Source organism: Uranotaenia lowii, chromosome 3 (assembly GCF_029784155.1).
Source record: "Uranotaenia lowii strain MFRU-FL chromosome 3, ASM2978415v1, whole genome shotgun sequence".
Classification (NCBI taxonomy): domain Eukaryota; kingdom Metazoa; phylum Arthropoda; class Insecta; order Diptera; family Culicidae; genus Uranotaenia; species Uranotaenia lowii.
This window is the reverse complement of record NC_073693.1, coordinates 192,232,269-192,253,166: the sequence shown is the minus strand read 5'-3', so window position 1 is coordinate 192,253,166 and position 20,898 is coordinate 192,232,269. Positions and strand designations below refer to the sequence as shown.

The window sequence follows — 20,898 nt, the reverse complement described above, 5'->3', positions numbered from 1 at the left end:
AATGATGAAATTTTTATGAAATCACAAAGTTAATACAATTCTAGTCTCTAGCCTAAATTATGAAAAATATTTCATCCGAAGACTACATTTCAATTAGAGTTAAGATAAGGAAGTTATTAGGCTTCAAAAATGAGCTAACTTTTTTAAGGATGGTATTCATCACTGTTAATGAGTCTAGGCGATCGAACATATTGACGCCTCATTAACAGTGCTGAATACACCGTTAAAAAAATAGCCCATTTTTGAAGCCTAACAACTTTTTTATCTTAACTCTCATCGAAATGCTGTCTTTGAATGAAATATTTTTCATAATTTAGGCTATAAGAAGAGAAGAATGAAGAAGATGCCTCATTCCTCTTAACAGAAAAAATAATAAAAAAATATTGAAAAAAAGAGATCAATTTTACCCCGTTTTACGGTAGTCACTATGTGTTTGGTCAGTATATTTTGGTCTTATTTAAACAAAACATTTTTTTTACTTTCCTCTTATGATATTAATGTGATATTTAGCAAAATGTGTGTGCATCAGGTTGATCTTTGTGTTGAAGTTTTTCAAATAGGTAACGAATATCTTCTAATGTTTCCAATCACATAATCATTTCCACTTCATCAGTAAAATTTGAAAATTCATACGAAAACTTCCTCAATACTAAGGTTGTTTAGGAACGCTTGGACAACTTCTTAATAAGTTGTCAAACAAATCTCCTACTGCGAATTTATAATTCCTTCCAACTTTCCGCCTCCCAACAAATTGCGTCTTTCGATAAGTCTCGCAACAAAGAAACGCTCTTTCTCTAACTTTGATTTTTTGCGACAGTTTGTGGCAAAAGTGCTCAAAACTGTCATAGCCAGACAAATCTCATAAATACACAAAGAAAGCAGTAAAAATCCGCCGAGCATGTCTTATAGACACCTCATTGATAGATTAATTAGCCTTGTTGCCACAAGCTTCCGTAATGCGGACAGCCAACGATCCAACCGCTGATTCATAAATAATCGCGATTGTAGCCATAATTCATTCATAACAGCCGCTTCGAGCGCACAGGACTTGGATTGGAGCACTTGTCCCGTTTTGTTCGTTGTTCAGGAAGAAAATTTTCCGAGGGGTGCGACAACAAGAAAATCTCATTTATTGTTTATTTCTGCCGCTCGACGCCCGGAGCTTAGAGTTTTATAATAGGAAACACATCGTGGAAAGTGAATTTTGGTTTTTGTTTTTTTTTTGTTATTCGGTGGAATGAGGTCGGCAGACTAACTTTTTACTTTAATTTCGGATCAGATTTTTTCCGCGGTGTAATCCGAGCCAGATGGCAACGATAGCTTCTTGCCTTGATGAGAAGGTTGATGAAGAAAATTTTCCAAAAGCTGAGCCCGCTGTTTCTGATGCGGTGAAGAATTGTGAAGCGGCCAAAAATGACGTGCAAGGACCGGAAGAGTTCTTGGACCCCTTTTGCAATGCTGATAATCCGCAGATAATAACCTTCCAAGATGTTACATCGGCAGCATTCAAAATCAAGAAAGGTATCGAGTACACGCCTTGCCCGGTGAGTTGAAGCTATCGAAGATAAAAACAGTATCGAAAGATGCGTACCATTAAGATTGATGATGCGCTAATTGACGTTTTTATTAATATTTACTGATTTTTACCCTCCGGGCGCCGGTCGTTTGGTGTGTAGAAATCGCATTTCTCGGAGATGATCGGCATGGATATCTATCTGAAGAAAGAGTTTCTTCAGTTCACCGGAAGTTTCAAGGAGCGGGGCGCCCGATATGCCTTGGTGATGCTGACGGAGGAGCAGCGAAGAAAAGGCGTCATATCGGCATCGTTAGGCAATCACGCCCAGGTATTGAAAAATATAGCAAATTAGCTTTAATTTATCACCCTTTTGCCGAAGGCAGTGGGAAGAGAAAAACACTGCTAAAATTGAAAAACATGTGTATCTGATAGGAGCAGGAAGGCATATTTTTTGTTATTTTTATTTTCTTCAAGATTTAAAGCCAGACTACAAAAAGCAGGTTGAAATTCTTATTCTTTTTCGTTTTACCTGAGTACTTAATACAGCTTTTCGGTGCGGTAATTAGTTTCCTTCACGGACTCGTTCTTTGATTAACCAAGAAACAATTTTTGCTTTGCTACAGTCTGCACAACTTCTTTAGAACTATCATATGTAATTACTTGGTACGATAATTTTTAAGTGCGTTGTATATAAATTAGCAAACGAAGCTAGCTTGAAGCTCAATTCGAGAGCATTAAATTCAATTTGTTGATGTTGTGTTGTTGATGTTTTTTAAAAATGATGCATGACGAATGTGATTAAACGTTTTCTTAAATTTATATCTTTAAAAGCAAAATGGGAATGTTTTACCTCAAATCACAAAAATTTGTTGTCGCTGGTTTAAGGATGTGAAATAATACTAATCGTACGTGAAATTTTTCCAGTACTCTGAATCTACCGTCGGATTTGGCTGGAGCCGCCTCAGTGAGGAAGTATTCGACCGTAACTACACAGACATAAGATATTTTATTTATTTATTTATTTCACCAAACATTACAATAGTTTTTTGATGACACCCAAAGAAGATGATGCAAAATAACAAAGCCTATCGAAATTAACTATGTGCGAACATGAAAAAGTGATTACAAAAATATTTATTCCAATATGTCAATCGTTACAATCGAACTTCAACATGCCATATTTTCTAAGCAATAGTAAACTCTCATTTTTTTAAGAAGAAGATTTCCAAAATATATGTTATGGGTATAGGTGATTGATCCCTAGAGCCTAAAAACATATTTTTTTCTTCTGAATGGATGGTAATGATTTGTTATCATGAAATTGCTAATATCTGTTCAATAACTAATGTTTTTCCAGTAATTATCTGTTAAAAAGAACTTAAAATACTGTATTCGTCTAAAAACTACAAAATTGCGCCTAAAAATATGCAATGACTTTAGAGTGGTAGACAAACTTTTAGAAACCTCTTTGCCTGATACCTACAATCTGTGAAATGAGAACAAATAGTCACCGGACCTTTTATCTTTGGATTAAACTAGATTTTCGCCTTGGGTCAGGGCACCCTGATCAAGCATCCTGTAACTTAAAAAATATAACTTTTTTTTTAAGTCTCACGAAAATGCTTCTAGTGCATCAACAAGTTTATGTATCGTTCCAACTTTTGGAGCATATAAACTTGAAACCACACGCTATCAGAAAATATTAAAGACGGCGATTTGCTAAATTTTCCCAAAAAGATATGATGAAAATAAGAAAACAGGATCAAGTATCCCCAATCTCCCATATACATACATTCAAGAGAAACAAGAAAAACGCTTTTTCTTTGATTCTTGGGGATTTTCTTTCTAAAGGATAAATCATCCCTGAAACAAGATATAGAAAAAAATGAGGTAGGGTAATAAAAATCTAATTTAATTTTTTTTTAAGAGGTGAATACATTTACATTTATTTTGTCAATCAGTTGTAGACTACGTTTACAATATGCGATAACAAAAATTGTCTTAACCACTATTTTGTAAATGTCTTCTGTTTAACACTTTTCTTATTGCAGCTCTGGACATGGTAATGTCAATGTGTACACAATATTGATTATTAACACTGTATCAAAAAATTGTCCGTACAACACGTACCTTGAAATCCAAACAATCAGAAAGTGTACTTTTTCAGTCAATAAAAATACTACAATTACATCATTCGCTGCAGAAACTAGTCCTTTTTGTAGATCAGTATTAAAAATGTTTATGAATTAAACCTTAAAAATAATCCAATTAATTTTGTATAGAAAGTCCCAAAAACGACGTCAAAAAATTGTCCGTACACTGAGGCCTTTGTAAAATATTAATCAAGTAAACAGTTATATGTCAGTCTGTCAAACGCAGAAACGTGAGTTGAATCTCAGCAAAGACAATTTCCAGTGGTCTGAGCGATAAATACGGTAAAATGAACTTTATCTAGCATAAATCAGTAGATTTCAATAATTTGTGGATTAAATTAACAGGAAAATGTCTGCTCCTCACAAAAAAAAAATACCCGTTGACATCTGGAAACTGAGTGTTGACCTGAAGAATGACGGTAAAAGCGCATCCGAAATTTATTTATTTACTTGTCTTTGAATTACGCATAGAATAGTAAAACGGCAATGATCGTCGGTTCAGTATGTCCTTCAGAACTTTAAGAAGACTAACTCCCTGGAGACTTATCGTATAAGCTGATGGTTGGTTTGATCGTATTTTCCAGAACCAAACAATCATATTTGTATTCCTGTAGACGCGTAATATGACTGATAAATCTATTTATTTTTCTCCGTGAATGAATGTCTAGTTTCCGGTGCTATTTGCGCTGAAAGCAAACCACACCATTACATAGCCACCACCGTGCTCAACTGTCGGTTTTTCCTTTAAAACGGGCTACCTGCGTTCGATCCGACAAATATGACTCGATCCATCTTAGAAGTAAAGTTGATAATCCCATACGTTTTAGTTTAAAAAATAGCGATGAAATGTCAACTCTATCAAACGCCTTTCTAAAATCTGTACATAAAGTTTCAACAAAATTACACCTGTCCATTGCTCCAAGCGAGAAGTTCACAAATTCTAATAGGTTGGTAGATGTGGATCCACCTTTGAAAAAGCCATGTTGGTTATTGGAGATGCGATTTTTTACTTGATTGAACATCTTTTGATTCACTATCGCCTCTAATATCTTTGGGGCACATGAAATAATAGTAATGCCTCGATAATTTTTTATATCTGATCGTTTACCAGATTTTGGGATGAAAATTGGGATAAAAATGACTTTTTCCAGGCTATCGGAAAGACTCCTGATTCAAGAGATAAATTGAAAAGCCAAAATAGTGGATTAACAAATGAAGTAGCAATTTTTGAAAGTAATAGTGGAAGTATTTGATCAGGACCTGGACCTTTTTTGACATCAAGGCCATTGAGGGAACTTAAAATTTCTTGCACAGTAATATTCTAATCACTTACGTTATTTACTTGTTCAGAAAGATGAGAAAAATAATTTAAGTCTTTAGAAGTATTAGATTTTTTTTGTAAATATTATGGAAAAAACGAGCAAATTGGTTACAAATCTCTTCATTGTCAGATCCATCAAAGTCTTCAAACTGCATACGTGATGGAAAATTAGATGTTTTCATTTTTTAATTTGCATAGCTAAAGAAGGTTTTAGGATCGGACTGAATATTGCTCTCTACTCTTGCGTTGTAACTGTTATAAGCTAGGGATATTTCTACATCAAGAACAATTTCTTTGTATGCATTCAGATTGTGCGAATTTTTATTTTTTATAGGCTTTATGTGCTTTTTGCTTTTTATTTTGGAGTTGTTTTATATCACTTGTGTACCATGCTGGATATTTATAGCTTGTCAGTATTCTTTTCTTTCTCTTAGGCACGAGTTCGTCAATAATTGTATTAATACTAAATAAACCAGCAGCTACATTCATATCTGATTCATCTTTCAAAAGATTTTGCCAATTAATATCATTGAAACGCATATCAAAATCAGAATAATTCAGGTTTTTAAAATCGTATACGAGTTCAAAATCGGCATCACTAGGACTCGCTGTCTATTTAAAAGGTGATACGGTCAAAATTTGGTCAATATCAACTTGACGTAGACGTAGAATGTTGCTCCTATTTTGATTTTGGAATTCACTCTTCAGTTGTCAAAATGCCGTCCAAGGAAGAAAAGCAGCGTATAAAAATTTTGCAAGCGCATCGCGAAAATCCGAGCTACTCGCACGCAAAGCTGGCAAAATCACTAAAAGTTACCAAATCAACCGTTACAAATGTAATTAAAGGGTTTGGGGAACCTTTGTCGACAGCCAGGAAGTCTGGATCGGGGGGAAATCGAAAACCGGAAGCCACTGAGAAGACAAAGAGAGTTGCCGGTAGTTTCAAACGAAACCCTAACCTCTCTCTCCGAGATGCCGCAAATAAGATGAGTGTATCGTCTACAACCGTGCATCGAGCCAAAAAACGAATCGTACTATCGACTTACAAGAAGGTAGTGACTCCAAATCGCGATGATAAACAAAATACGATGACCAAAGCGCAATCCCGGAGGCTTTACACGACGATGCTGACGAAGTTTGACTGCGTGGTAATGGACGACGGAACCTACGTCAAAGCCGACTACAAGCAGCTTCCGGAACAGGAGTTTTATACGGCAAAAGGAAGGGGAAAGGTAGATATTTCAGATATTTTCAAGCACATGAAACTGTCAAAGTTCGCGAAGAAATATCTGGTTTTTCAAGCCATCTGTACCTGTGGCTTGAAAAGCAGCATTTTCATAGCTTCCGGGACTGTCAACCAAGAAATTTACGTGAAAGAGTGTTGGAATAAACGTCTGCTGCCTTTCCTGAAGAAACACGGTTGTTCCGTACTGTTTTGGCCGGATTCGGCATCTTGCCATTACGGAAAAAAGGCCATGGATTGATACGCCGCCAATAACGTGCAGGTGGTTCCCAGGGGCAAGAACCCTCCCAACACGCCAGAGCTCAGCCCAATTGAGAAATACTGGGCTTTTGTCAAGCGGAACCCAAATGAAACCAAAAAAAACTTCTAAGGACGAGCAGCAGTTCAAGACAAACTGGCTTTCTGCGGCGAAGAAGGTGGACAAGGTGACTGTACAAAATCTGATGGTAGGGGTTAAACGTAAGGCCCGGCAATTCTGATTTGGAGAACCCTTATTTAATTTTTGGCATTTCGGCGAGTTGTGAAAATTCAAGGTTGGAAAATCGGAAGCCTAACTGAATATTTTTCCTGAATTTTATACTAATTAAACTTGAAAAAGAAATTTAATTTGATTTTTTAAATAAACGTTTTTACCGATTTACACGCGTTTTCCCTTGACCAAATTTGACCGTATCACCCTTTAATTTAAGTCTACTGTTTGGTTTAGCAAATAATGTGAATAATTCCGGGCGAAATCCTACCTTCTTTCATTGAAATCGGGGCAACCGGTTCGAACCGGACTTTTCCCAACTTATGTATCAAATATCCGGCAAGTGCGGATAAAACCGAGCAATCTGGCAAGCTTAGTTTAAAATCCATTTTTATCTCGATGAAATTAGAATAAATTGAAAAATTTATTCAAGTGACATAGATAGTCAGTGTGTATGTAGCAATTAGTCATTATTATTATGAATTCTACACGCGAGTTGATCAAAATATGACATCAATGATGGCGATATAGGCATAAACAGCGTTATCATTTGATGCGTCTTCCTTTAACAACATTTTTAAAACATATTGAAGTTAAGCTTCTTGAAACATATTGAATTGATCTCGTTAAGCTCGTCTTACTAAAAAAACATGTAAATTCAACTCGTCTTACTCAAATACAACATGCATCTAATAGTTTTTGAATAAACATTTTAATCTGAAATACACTTTTTTTACAAAAAGTCATAATTTTGCAGAATAAAAAAAACGTACTTCCAAATTTAAAGTCCAAAACAGCCTGAAAAAAAATTAAGTATAAAACTTACATTATTAGGAAAATTTAAAAAAATATAAGATGCACCTCATTTTTCTGAATCGCCGTCGTATAAAAGTTTGTTTCTTGTACCCTTAGCAGTTATTTGAAAGTTGAGTCCCAAGAATCCCATTCACACTGAGATTGCAATTATTCCGCCCCGGACCAAGAACGTCACAAAAATTTGCACATGTAATCATTACATTACTAAGCAGGTTCGCTGAAAATTTTAAATTTTTCGATTTATTTTTTTCGAATACACTCCTAAACAGTATCTAAAGCGATTTCCAAATTAAATTCACAACACAGATTTGATTGAAGCATCCATATTGCGTAGGCAATTGTACACAAAAAAAAAGGTTTCAACATTATAAAAAAAATCGTCTCTCTATTCATAACAGGCGCGCGCTTTCATTCCATCAATCTAGATGTTATCGTTATGCTGCAACATTCACGTAACGGAAAATTTGCCACAACCAGATTTCCTGGTGATAGGTATTCGAAGCACGTGATCGTAGGCTGGCTGACAGCAGCTATCGTCCGGTCATGACACCAAAAAATGATTGACTTTTTATCCACGAGCGCTCCGTGGCAGTGTTGTGTGTTGTTACTGCAGCACCAGCAAGTTAAGCGGCTTAAAATTAAATTTCCTGTCTTGTCGATTTCATTTCACAGGGACTCAGCTATCACGGTTGGAAACTCGGAATCCCGGTCACGGTCGTCATGCCCCTGAAGGCCTCGCTGATGAAGATACAAAAGTGCCGTGACTATCATGCCACAGTAATCGTCCAGGTGAGTTAACCGATTCGTTATACAAAAGTTCTGCCAGGCTGATGCAATCGTTTTTAGAACAAACCGATTTGCAGCGATGTAATCGACAACTTTTCAGAGGCGTTTCTTTGCGATTCTTTCGATATTCTGACAGTTTTTAACCTTGCTTCACCCAGTTTACAACTTTTGAAACCCCTTATAAAACTTGAATCCTTAAGGAATGAACGAATTCTAGGTTTACTTATTTCAATTGATTTTCCAAAACTACAATCGAAACGAGAACGTATCAAAATTAATCAGAAACACTCTTCTTACGGCTCTGATCGTCCGTGCTTATAGGCTAAACAACGCTTTGTGTAGAAAATTACTCACCCTCCGCCAAGCACTTCAACCGTAATTCCGTAGGAGTGAATGTGTATTACGATTGTTATGCTTCACAAAACGGGATTTGTGCTTGCCAGCATCCCTACTACGACGACCACCCTAGTAGTTTCCATCATCGTTTTCTCTGTTTGTTCCTATTTTTGCCCTCTCGATTCACACAGGGCACGGACATGGGCGCGGCCAAAAAGATTGCACTTCAAATGGCACACGAAACGGGACTGACGTACATCAACGGCTACGACCATCCGCACATCATGGCCGGCCAGGGCACCATTGGACTGGAAATTGCGGAACAAGTGAGCAATATCGATGCCGTCGTTGTTCCGGTCGGCGGAGGTGGACTGATTGCCGGAGTTGCCACCGCCATCAAGAATTTAAGCCCTCAAACCAAAATCATTGTGAGTCGTTTGTTGGGTTTGTTACTTTTACTTGTTTTCCTTCCGGCGATTCGACCGTACTGGGCCTTATGTGGGAATGGGTCAAATATTTATCTTCCCTTTCTCTAGTTTGTGACCGTTGACAGAAGGTTTTTGACAAAATAGGATTCTGATATCGGAATGTGATTAATCTCAATTTTACCTTTCAGTTTAGTTTAAAGATTTTGCGCGCTTTTCTAATTGATAGGTTTATCTTTCTAGTTCGATGATGAGAAAAATTCTATGAGTTGTTCAATCGATCAAAATAATTATAATGGATTCCAGTACCAGTAATTTAATAGCAGCCATTTTTGATGAAAGCTGTTAAAACAACAGCGAATTAATTGAGAAACTGAAATAATTTAAATCACAGAGAAATTTTGGCTTGCAAAATTAAGCTGTATACGTGAGTTAAAATACGTGAAAAGTTGCCTCAAGCCATAACCTGTTTACATAGTTTTCCGTAACATAACATTTTCCGTAACGTAACATAACTTGATGAACATAGTTCTTCCAATTCATGTGGTCTAGGGCAACAGTTCTCCAATTGCTTGGGCATTCACATTAGCCAGATCACGCTCCAATTGGTCTAACTTTACAGGCGAAGCTAACATGCTCGTTGTTCGCAAAAAAGGAGATAAGAGAGATGTGAACAACTAAAGTCTGTTTCACATAGAATCTGGTCGGATAAAATAGATCATTTCTCCGCAAAGAAATAACGTACAACAAAAGTAAAAATGTCATTTTGTAGAGTTTTAATTGCACTTTAAGGAGAAAAAATACATACAAATCATTCGTCTGCTTTTCGGATGAATTTTCGAACTTTTTTGTGATACCACCCATCATTTTCTGCACAGTACTGCTGTCCCACCACTTTTCCATTTGAGCGGGTTTCTACATGGTTCTGCCTCATTTCTTCAGTTTGCCCTTAACCCATTCATTTCATGATTTTTTATTTATCCTTAAAAATCATTTTAAACAGTTGGAAATTATGAGTTCATCAAGAAAAAATATTAAAATAAAATACGATTTTTCACTTTTTTCATACATTATTGATAAATCATTTCGGGTTCAATGATTGAGGTGGATGTGAGTAGTCAATCAAGCTAAGCTAAGCTAAGCTACATTATTTGTTGCAAATTTGTTACTTTATGAAACGAAGGGTTAACTATTGCCCAATATTTCTCGATGGGACGAAAATCCGGACAGTTTGGTGGATTGACACTTTTTTTTAACAAAATCTTGCTCTCCTTAAACCACTTAACGACATCCCGGCTGTAGTGGCAGCTTGCCAGGTCCGGCCAGAACTTCACCGGACCTTTGTGAGACCGGATGAATGGCAAAACCCTCTTCTGGAGACATTCTTCTTTGTTAACATTTCCATTCATTGTGTCCCCAGTGATGAAAATCTTAGCCTTCTTCTTCTTCTAGCCAAATCATCAACTTACGAGCAAGTTTATCTGCGAAAACAAACTTGAATCTACCCGCAACATTCCCTTTACGCTTCGCTAGGTAAAATTTTCGACCGGGTGTTTGTCCAAAATCCATTTTGACGTAAGTTTTGTGGTCCATTAAAATGCATCCGTTGTACTTGTTCAACACTTTCTCGTACAACTTCCTTGCCCTGGTTTTGGCAACCAGGTTTTGTTTCAGCGTCCTGTTGGGGTGTTTTCTTGCATGATACGACCGCAAGCCTTCTCGCAAACAAGTTCGTCGAGCTGTACTGTGGTTCGTCTTGAACTTTTTCGCCAAATCACGCAAGGAGATTCCAAGATTATTGTGAACTGATCGAATTACCTTTGCTCGCAGCTTCCGGTCATATGTTCCACTTTTACGCCTGGTTTGTTTTGCTCGATCCACCGTTAGGGTCTCCCGGTAACGTTGCAGCACCGAATTTACAGTCGATTTAGGATATTTCAGGTATTTCGCGATCTTTACCCCTGGCCAAGTCGGTTTCTCTACGTGAGTGTGTAGAATTTTCTCTCGCCTTTCGCGTTCCATCGTCGATAACTTTTGACTGACTGCTTCAATCTTGATGAAATTTTCACCACTAAGTAAACAAACCATCCGGATCAAAACACTGTCGATAGATTCGCGATGTGACAACTAGGAGCGCTGCAGTAAATGAAAAGATGCGACCAGATTCTATGTGAAACCGACTTTACCGCGGAATATCAGCTCTGTGTTTGATAGCCAAACTGTTCGAATTGGTTGTTCTGGATCCGATTTTATTGTCCTCAAAGCAAAACTTTTCCAACAATCAGCACGGATTTTTGCCGAAACGATCCACGACAACAAATTTGCTGACTTTTACTTCGTTCGTGCAATATAGCTTCACCATGAAATCCCAAACTGACGCATCTATCTATACTGATCTGTCAGCTGTTTTCGATAAAGTAAGCCACGATATTACTATCGCTAAACTCGAACGCTTAGGATTCTGTGGATCCCTACTGGACTTGTTTAGAAGCTGAAAGTGACGAAGATTATCAGTGTAAACTGGAAATTACTTTTCAAACAATTTTCCGCTTGTTCAGGTGTACCCCAGATGTACCAAAGATGTACTGACTCTATCGGACGGCCCAAAACTTGCGTATGCCGACGACCTCAATATTTTCCAAACAATCAATGCCCAAGACGATATCGATCTCTTGCAAAGGCTGTTCAAAACCTTCGCTTATTGGTGTGACACCAACTGCCTGCCTCTGAACCACAGCAATATTGCGGTCATTTCATTTTCTCGCAAGGTGAACCCTCTTCACGCAGAGTACACTCTCGGGAACGAAACCATCGCGCATCGCCCGGGTAGACCACTTCAACGATCTGGGCGTTATCCTAGACCATCGCTGCATCGGCTGGAGTTTAAGACTCATAAAGCATCTAGAAGTCTTGGCTTCTTATTTCGCGTAACAAAGGAGCTTTAAAATGCCTAAAAACGCCTGTATTGCTGAATAGTTCACTCATCTCTCAAATATGCATCTGCAGTTTGGTACTCATTTTACTAGAACAAAGCTGAACGAATAGAGACTATCCAGCGGCGCTTCATGTAGTATGCCCTGCAACACTTGAATTGGTTAGATCCGTTTCTTTTTCCCAGTTACGAAAACCGTTGCCGCCTAATTGATTTGGACACGCTTCAAGTTCGTCGAAACGCTGCACGTGCTTCAATCGTATCGGATCTGCTTGCAACGAGGATTGACCCTGCCATGCTGCCAAAATCTTCAGCTCTATGTTCCCATCCAGCTGAATAACTACGGAGCCAACAGCACTCTAATTGGAATCTCGAGAACTTTCAACCGCTTCGTCGAGTACTTCGACTTCGACGTTTTAAGGGCTCCTTTCCGAAGAAAAAAAATTCAACGGTTTCGAAAAATTTGTAGTTTTAAGTAGTTTTAATTCATTATTCTATTGGGTTATCATTAGGATCAATATGTGATCCGTCGATGGTTTTACACAAATAACCACCTCGCTCGTTGCGCCCCGCCTCGGCTTGTTCCTACCGGATTAGCAGTGAACACCTGTTTTGGTGGACAGTCGACCGGCATTCTTGCAACATATCCTGCACAGCGTATCATTCCAACCTTCACGACAAACTCATCCTCAAGCAATATCCACGTCTCGTGCCCGTGGAGGACAACCGGTACAGGTTACATTTCGTGCGAGGGCTAAGTCTACTCGACCGCAGTTGCTTGTGGAGTCCATAGTAGGCACGACTTCCGCTGATCATTGGCCACCAGATCTGATGGTTAATGTCATGGTCTGCAGTCAGCAGTGTGCCGAGATAGACAAAGTCTTCGACTATCTCCAGCTCGTCGCCGTCGATCGTGACCTTGTTATTACTGGACAAGCGGCTCTGTCGGTCTCGGATCCGCAGGCCAGCATATGCTTTGTTTCGTCGTGTCCCAAACCTTCCTGCTTTTCAGTTTGCGGTAGATCCTTCACCGCCGCAGATGATCTGCTGACTATATCAATGTTGTCGGTAAAGTTGATCGAAGGGGCGCGATTCAACTGAACTCGACAATCACCCGAAAACCGCAAACAGCACTGCGTTCCATTCGTCATTGCCTTGATCAGTCTTCCGGGAAGCTCCAGGTGTACTTGTATGGGAGGCGGTGCTGGAAAAAAGTACTAGGTACGGCCATTCGTTTGGAGACGGAAAAATCTATGAGTCTGAGGCCGTTTTCGTTCATCAGCTGGTGCGCGCTGAATCTCCCAATCGTCTCGGTTTCAATTCCTCCTCCTGGCCGATATGAGCGTTAAAATTCCCGATGATGATCTAAATATCATGATTTGGGCAGCGGTCGTATTCACAGTCTAGTTGCGCGTAGCATTCGTTTTTTCATCACCGGTACTTCCGAAGTGAGGGCTGTGCACGTTGATGATGCTTATGTTGAAGAAGCGGCCCTTGATTTTCAACCGGCACAATCGTGGGTTAATCAGCTGTCCATTTTGTATGTGTTGCCGCAGTTCTGGCAGATGATATGATCATCTCAGAACGTACGTTCCGTCGAGCTCTTCCAACAAACCTCCTAAAGCGCTACGATGTCTTTTTTGCGGCTCTTCTATTCCACTGCCCATGAAATTTAGAGATAATTGTGTACATCACTTTAAATAACTCAAAAATACACAGTTTGTAGAATTCACCAAATTTACCATTACACCATTTGCTGTTTAAGATCATCCACCCAGCTAACATGATATCGTAATAGAAATGATAATCCAAAGAGATTATTTAAACATTTTCAAGAACCATCGTAAACAAGTTGGTATTGAGTGATTTTCTATCATTCATTTACGACAAGCTTTGCCCAAAAATAGTTGAGTCGGATAGCAGTTTAGTCAATTCGTAAATATGTCTTCAAAAAGTTGGGAATATGCTAATTCGACATTTACGATTTGAGTGAACTGATTTACGATAAATGGGCGGTCCATCAATTGAAACCCTATCCGATGTCTCTCTTTCTTCCTTTGACCGGTTCGTAAAAAAATCTCACCTATAGAGCTATACCTACCTACCTACCTAAGGGTCCAGCGCCGATTGACCGGCGCATAGGGCTGAGATAAAAGATCTCCACTGCTGGCGATCCGGAGCCAGCGTCTCCACTTGCTGCCAGCCAAAGTTCTCGTCAACTGTGCGGATTTCAGCGGCTAGACTTCGCCGCCACGAGCTTTTGGGCCTGCCTCTTCTTCGATGCCCATCTGGATTCCAGTCAAGCGCCTCTCTGCAAATCTCGTTTTCATCTCTTCGCAGCGTGTGCCCAATCCATCTCCACTTACGTTCCCGAATCTCGATTTCTAGCGCCTTTTGATGACACCGGCGATGAAGTTCAACGTTTGAGATCCAGTTGCCAGGCCACCAAGCGCGTATGATGTTCCGCAGACAGCGATTCACAAAAACTTGCAGTTTTCGCGTCGTCACTGCATATGTGCACCAAGTTTCACACCCGTACAGCAATACGGATTTGACGTTTGAGTTGAAGATTCGGATCTTAGTTCGTAGAGAGATCTGGCGTGACCGCCAGATGTTTCGGAGACTCGCAAACGCAAATCGGGCTTTTCTGATCCGGGTTTCGATGTCCTTCTTGGAACCACCATCAGGCGTAATCTGGCTACCAAGATACTGGAAGCACTCCACTGTCTCAACCTGTTGTCCAGCTACCACGGAATTGGAACGATTTTCTGTATTGATTTCCATCGACTTGGTCTTTCCGACATTGATTTTGAGACCTGCTGCCTTGGAGCTTTCGGTGAGGTCGTCGAGTTTGCTCTGCATGTCTTGTTGAGTTTGGGCGAGCAAAACAATATCGTCTGCCAGGTCAAGGTCGTTCAGTTGCTCCATGGTTGAAGGATTCCACGGCAATCCTCGGTTTGGTCTACAGTCAATCGATCCAGTCAAGATCTCATCCATTACGATGAGAAAAAGCAGCGGTGACAAAATACATCCTTGTCTCACTCCAGCAGTTACCGGGATTGGTTCGGACAAGACACCGTCGTGCGAGACCTTGCACGAAAATGCCTCGTACTGTGCTTCGATGAGATGGACTAGTTTCTCTGGGACCCCTCGTCGTCTAAGAGCAGCCCAGATGTTTTCTTGGTTCAGTCGGTCAAATGCTTTTTCAAAATCAACGAACACCAGCAGAAGAGAGTCCTGGAATTCGTTGATTTGTTTCAGTATTATTCGTAGCGTCATGATGTGGTCCACACATGATCGTCCGGATCGGAATCCAGCTTGTTGCCGTCGGAGTGTAGCGTCGATTTTCTCCTGGATCCTGTTTAGGATCACTTTGCAGAGTACTTTAAGGGTTGTACAGATCAATGTTATGCCACGCCAGTTACCGCACTCTGTTAGGTCTCCTTTCTTTGGGACCTTTACGAGGATACCCTGCATCCAGTCGGCCGGGAATGTTGCAGTATCCCAGCTATAGCGTGGATCATATCAACTGATGAGTTGGTATCGTGGTAAGATACCGGACTGTGAACTCGGAGGACTGGAGTTCAAACCCCGGTAGACGATTTATTTTTTTTTTTCGTTTTACTCAAATTAATTAAAACCGTTTATTTTGCACTTTGTGGAGAAATTTAATCGTTCGAATCTTGTCATTGTAGATATATCGCCTCCACTTTTTTAGCTATATGCTATTTTGGTAAGTTTAATACAATCTTTTCATCTGGTATAATTGTTTGAATAATTCGGTTGTTCCTGCGAAATACCTTCTTAAATGTTTGCTGGGCAGTCGGGCAGTTGTCTGGGTTGCTGGCAAATCCAAAGAAATTTCTCCTATATCATTTTAACTAGAGATGTACCGAATATTCGGCGCAGAATATCACCCAACAATCGATAGGCCGAATATTTGGCTTACCGAATAGTTCAGCTAAGTATTCGGCCAAATAAACCGAGTATTTATTTTCAAAATATATAGGGGAGAGTGGGGTATCATGAGCGACTTTTTTTCTTCGCATAACTTCTTTATAAGAAAAGATAAAATGAAAAAAATAAGTGGAAAGGTTTTCTACATTTTTGAGGTATTGACTGTTTTAAAAAAAATATATTTTTTTTGGATTTTTAAAAATGGTGGGGAATCGTGGGCCACCCTTTCCAAATTGACTAGATAACGGGCAAAATTTATGAGTTGATTCGAAACTGAAATTTCATAATTCATTTAGTTATTTTAAAGCGAATTCAGATGAGGAAACTAAAAAGAGAGTTGTGTATGATCGAATAGATCCTAAAACCTAGCTCCGTTTCCTAGCGAACGTTTCGGAAAAATTCCATACATAGGATTTTTTTTCGTTTCTATCGCATTAAAAAAGATGGACAAAACATTTTTCATGATTCTTCATTTGGCATAAGAAAACTTTACAAATAGTAATAACGTATTTTAAGTTCTGAGCGTATCAAAAAACATCAAAATATAGGTGGCCCAAGATACCTCACAAAATGTGGCCCACGATTCCCGACAAGCAATGATTTGGAAATTGGTTGCGTTTGTGTGACCTATTTATGTTTCATCAAAAATTCCTTTTCCACGTGAAAGAACATGACAAAACCAAGATCATAATCGTATGAGCATATTTTTGTTATGTACTTGAGGTCTCGCCCGGATGCAATTTTGCGGGTGCTTGTTTAATTATGTAAGTACATTTTTCTAGGCTAGTTTCATAAAACATATAGAAGAACATGCTTACGCAAAGCGACGACGATGACAGTTGGATTGGGATTTTTATCTCAACACACAGCTGAGATATTTGAAGTGGCCCACGTTACCCCACTCTCCCCTACAATAACATAATTGGCAAATTTTTCAAATGATTTTGAACAATTTATTAAATATCCAAAAATAATGTTGAAATAGCAATCAGCATCAAAAACTCATGGTTTCAGTAAAACATCTTAGGAGTATCCGTGTATCGTTTACTGTGGAAAGCTTTATATTTTGATTAAATATGGTTTATTTCAGAATTTCTTGATATACCTCATATGCTCATAAATCCTATAAAGAATTCGAGACAAGTCAAATCTTGCTGAGATGCCCAGATATTGTAAAAAATTTCCCGGGTTTTATAATGGTGACCATATAAAAAGCTAAAATTTGACGTTTCTCTCGCAAGCCAACCTTAGGAAGAGTTCCTCATCTCTGAGTTGTAAATCATTAGTACAGCAAATGAGGACAGACTTTTTGAATGAAAAGGGATTGGTTGTAAATGATCCGTGGAATAAACCGTGAATTTAAGTCGAATTTCGTTGTCTGACGCCATCTTTAAATCCTAGATGGCGGCTTCTGCTGAGCTTTAAAATGTTGTAAATTACTTAAAATCGCATGAAACCGCAACAATATTGATATTGGGTGAAAGGGCTAAACGAGTAGAAGTCGAGTTTCGCTATCTGACGCAATCTTGAAATCCAAGATGGCGGCTTCCACTGAACTTTCAAATGCTGTAAATGACTTAATATTGCGTGAAACCCCAACAATATTGGTATTTGGTGAAAAGGATCTCTTTTCGTTGATCCAAAATTCGCTATCAGGCGTCATCTTGAAATCCAAGATGGCGGCTTCCACTGAACATTGAAATGATATTAATTACTTAAAATCGCTTGAAACTCCCACAATATTGATTCAGTATTAGTTGAAAGGGATCAACGAGTAGACGACAAATTTCACTGTCAGACGCCAATCTTGAAATCAACTTAAAAAACATGAAGGGCATTAACATGGAAGAGATAGATGGAAATTGAAATAATAGCTTCTGTATTTTATTAAAAACTCGACAGAATATTAGACCAAATATTCTGCCGAATGTCCGTTTGGCCGAATAGTTGAAAAGGTCCAACATGGAACTCTCATCAAATTGCCAATAGATTGAAATTAGACACGTTACCCAACATAGGCTCCTGTACGGTTTGTTATGGCTACTGCTCACTGTCTGTTTGTTTGAGTTTCACGAAATAAAGCCGTTGGATGTTCTTTTCTGTTCATGTGTGAATTCACAGGGAGTAGAATCAGAAAAGTGCCCCAGCTTCACAATAGCACTGGAGAACAAAGCTCCGGTTCATGTGCCGATTCGGGAAACTCTGGCCGATGGATTGGCAGTGCCACAAGTCGGATACAACGCATTTGCCACAACCGTACCACTGCTGGATAAAATGATAGTCGTCAAAGAAGAATGGATTGCGCTGGCCATTTTGCGACTGGTAGAGTTGGAAAAATGCGTTGTCGAGGGCGCTGGTGCATCTGGTTTGGCCGCCATTCTTGCTGGCCATTTGGAAGAGTATAAAGGCAAACGGTACGTACCTATTATCTTTATGAATAGTGCTAAACGAGAGGGTAACTAATTTTTACTTTGCGTTATTAAAATTAATGGTACAATTGTTTCAAAATGCTTTGAAAACTTGCAATTGCGCTCTGGTGATTTTTTAAGCGAATTGAATCTTCCATATTCATGGGGTGCATCAAGTATGCTCACCTACCCTAGCTGTTCATAAGCACACATAAAGTTCTCTTGATGGTAGCTGCAATGGTGTGGAACTCACACAAAAATGGTCAACAGCAAAACCACTTTCTACCCATTTGATCTTTTCCGATTTTCAAAGTTTTTCATCACGACAAACGTCGTTCATGCTTTCTGGCTTTAAGATTTGGTTTTCGATTTAAGTTTTTTTAATTGATAGATTTTTTAAGCATTTTAAAACATCACTAAAACAAGAATTAAACAGGCATTTTCAGTTCTCTCATTGCATTGCATGAATAGTTTTCAATATCTTAGCTTGAAATTATTTCTACTTGAATGAGACGACATTTTTGCCCCGTTAGCACACATACATGAGTTAGCACTTTCTTTTTGACCCACCTGGAAATCTAACGTTGCCACATTGACAGTATGATTTAAATTCCTTACCTTGCAACTCAATTCCGCCAATGAAAGCATCATTTGATTTGTGCTCTCTCCCGTTGATTCTATCAGGATCGTTTTGCTAATATGCGGAGGAAACATTGACACTACTATGTTTGGACGATGTCTGGAGCGTGGCATGGCTGCCGAGGGTCGTTTGCAAAGGTAATGCGATAACGGACGTTTGGATGGTGTGCATGAATGTATGTATGAGCGTATGTGCGTGTGCGGCTGTGTGTGTGTGTCTGTTCTTATGCACCCTAACGTATGTGTGTCAAAATCGTCGGCAGACAAAGGTCACTGGTGCAAGTGCTCCTCGGTGGCACACATACGGATCGGATCGTGCTCAACTTATTTCGGGAACGAACGAATGAACGAACAAACGGGCGAGTGAGCTGCTGGTCAACGGACATTTAACAACCTGCCTTTTCTCCATTTCTGTGGATTCTTACAATTTTCAGGTTTACCGTAACAGTTAGTGATGGGCCGGGTGGAGTGGCAAAGCTCTGTAACTTACTGGCCGAACTCGGTGTTTCCATTAAGGATATAATGCATGAACGTGCGTTCATTCGGGATGTACACAGCGTTGAGGTGGGTGAACACATTAGTATTTTGGTAAGACAAACGGCGATTCTTTGCAAACGTTGCAGGAGAAAATACAGAGCAGGAGCAGATTATCTTTTTGTAGACGTTTGAGATCAACTAAGATCACAATATAAATAAGCAAAAACGCTCTCCAAACGTTGAAGGAGGGCATGGTTTACAAAAAATGCGAGTAGGATCGAATGATGATTTTATTTTTAAAACGTACATACAACATAAACGTATTTACATATGTACAGACTTTGATAACTTTTTCGACGTAAATTGATTTTATTTTTTACGTAAGAGTTGTGTACCCTATGAAACTTTAAGTGGAAGCACATGAATTGAAATAAAAACATCAATTTGAGTACCGCTTGCAGCCTCAGTCAGGAAAGTGGGTACATGGAAGATCCAAAGTCAAAAGGAAAAGTTCCTCACAATTGCGGCTACATGCTGCATCACGGAAAGCATCCATCAGACGGAACCAAGCTTTCCCGGCAGATAAGGTTGGTGTCAAACAAGGTCCACCCCACCTCCTGGCAACAACCGAGCTCGAGCTCTACCGTCTGTTGAAAGATACAAAAGCATCAACCGCAATTCATGTCCTAAAGCAACATTCTCTGTGTTGTGGTCAAACGAAACTGCTAAAGCTGCCATTTCCAAATGTGTTTACCCTCTTGTCATTTCGTATTCATTGCAGCAGCGTTGGCAAGAGATGGACAGCCCTAACGGCTCCCTAATAGGAGTTGGTGCGATAATTCATGCTTTCCTGGCTGAAATAGGTATTCTTTTCTCTTTAACTACAGGTTAAGGTCATTTGCGAAACCCGTGATTGGATCCATGCCCAGGAAATGCGAGAATCCCTGCAGGCAACGTACGAGAAAGTATGCTTTTACGATCTTCCGATGGCAATCTGATGGATGCAACTAGCCATGTTACTTTTAACTAATCAATTTGCTACAAATTGGTAAGTGCAGCAACGTGAATTTGCCTGGAAAAAATGTCGAAATCCTTGTTATGTGAGATTTGTCTTGATTGTACAATACAGCGTTTAAAAATAGTTTTTTTTTATTTCTATAGATAATATACTTTGTCGTTTCAATGAGGTTGAAAAGAAAACTTTCCATTTAATCACTTTGATAACTTTGAATGCACGATGGCTGGAGCAGATAAGCCAATAAGAAATAAAACAAACACAGATGAAATCGCTGTTGTCATTATCAAGAAATGGAATGGTGAGTTAAAGGGTCTGGCAATTGAAGTGCTACATTGCAATAAACATATAAATGGATCAAAACAACCACTTTTTATTTCAAATTCATTCAATTTCTTTTGAAAA

At 39.1% G+C, this 20,898-nt stretch overlaps 1 protein-coding gene across 3 annotated transcripts; it reads left to right on the top strand.

The window, feature by feature from the left end:
* The first annotated feature begins 1,008 nt into the window (after positions 1–1,008).
* Positions 1,009–20,619, top strand: LOC129755565 (L-threonine ammonia-lyase-like). 3 transcript variants are annotated; one of them, XM_055752120.1, is made up of 9 exons: positions 1,009–1,190; positions 1,280–1,544; positions 1,677–1,844; positions 8,191–8,307; positions 8,832–9,068; positions 18,076–18,368; positions 19,047–19,139; positions 19,436–19,565; positions 20,366–20,619. In XM_055752120.1, exons 2-9 carry the CDS (start codon positions 1,308–1,310, stop codon positions 20,474–20,476), a joined length of 1,386 nt encoding a protein of 461 aa, XP_055608095.1. In that variant the 5' UTR covers positions 1,009–1,190; positions 1,280–1,307; the 3' UTR covers positions 20,477–20,619. The 3 variants fall into 3 exon arrangements, with proteins under 3 accessions (XP_055608095.1, XP_055608094.1, XP_055608096.1); XM_055752119.1 differs by having other exon boundaries at positions 1,009–1,197; XM_055752121.1 differs by lacking the exons at positions 19,047–19,139; positions 19,436–19,565 and having other exon boundaries at positions 1,009–1,544.
* The last annotated feature ends 279 nt before the right edge of the window (positions 20,620–20,898 follow it).

Bases quoted from the DNA above. Each gene is read 5' to 3' on its own strand.
- LOC129755565 (XM_055752120.1), top strand. From the start codon at position 1,308: ATGGCAACGATAGCTTCTTGCCTTGATGAGAAGGTTGATGAAGAAAAT. The intron at 18,369-19,046 runs GTACGTACCTAT...TGATTCTATCAG, and splicing joins GAAGAGTATAAAGGCAAACG to GATCGTTTTGCTAATATGCG. The intron at 19,140-19,435 runs GTAATGCGATAA...TACAATTTTCAG, and splicing joins GCCGAGGGTCGTTTGCAAAG to GTTTACCGTAACAGTTAGTG.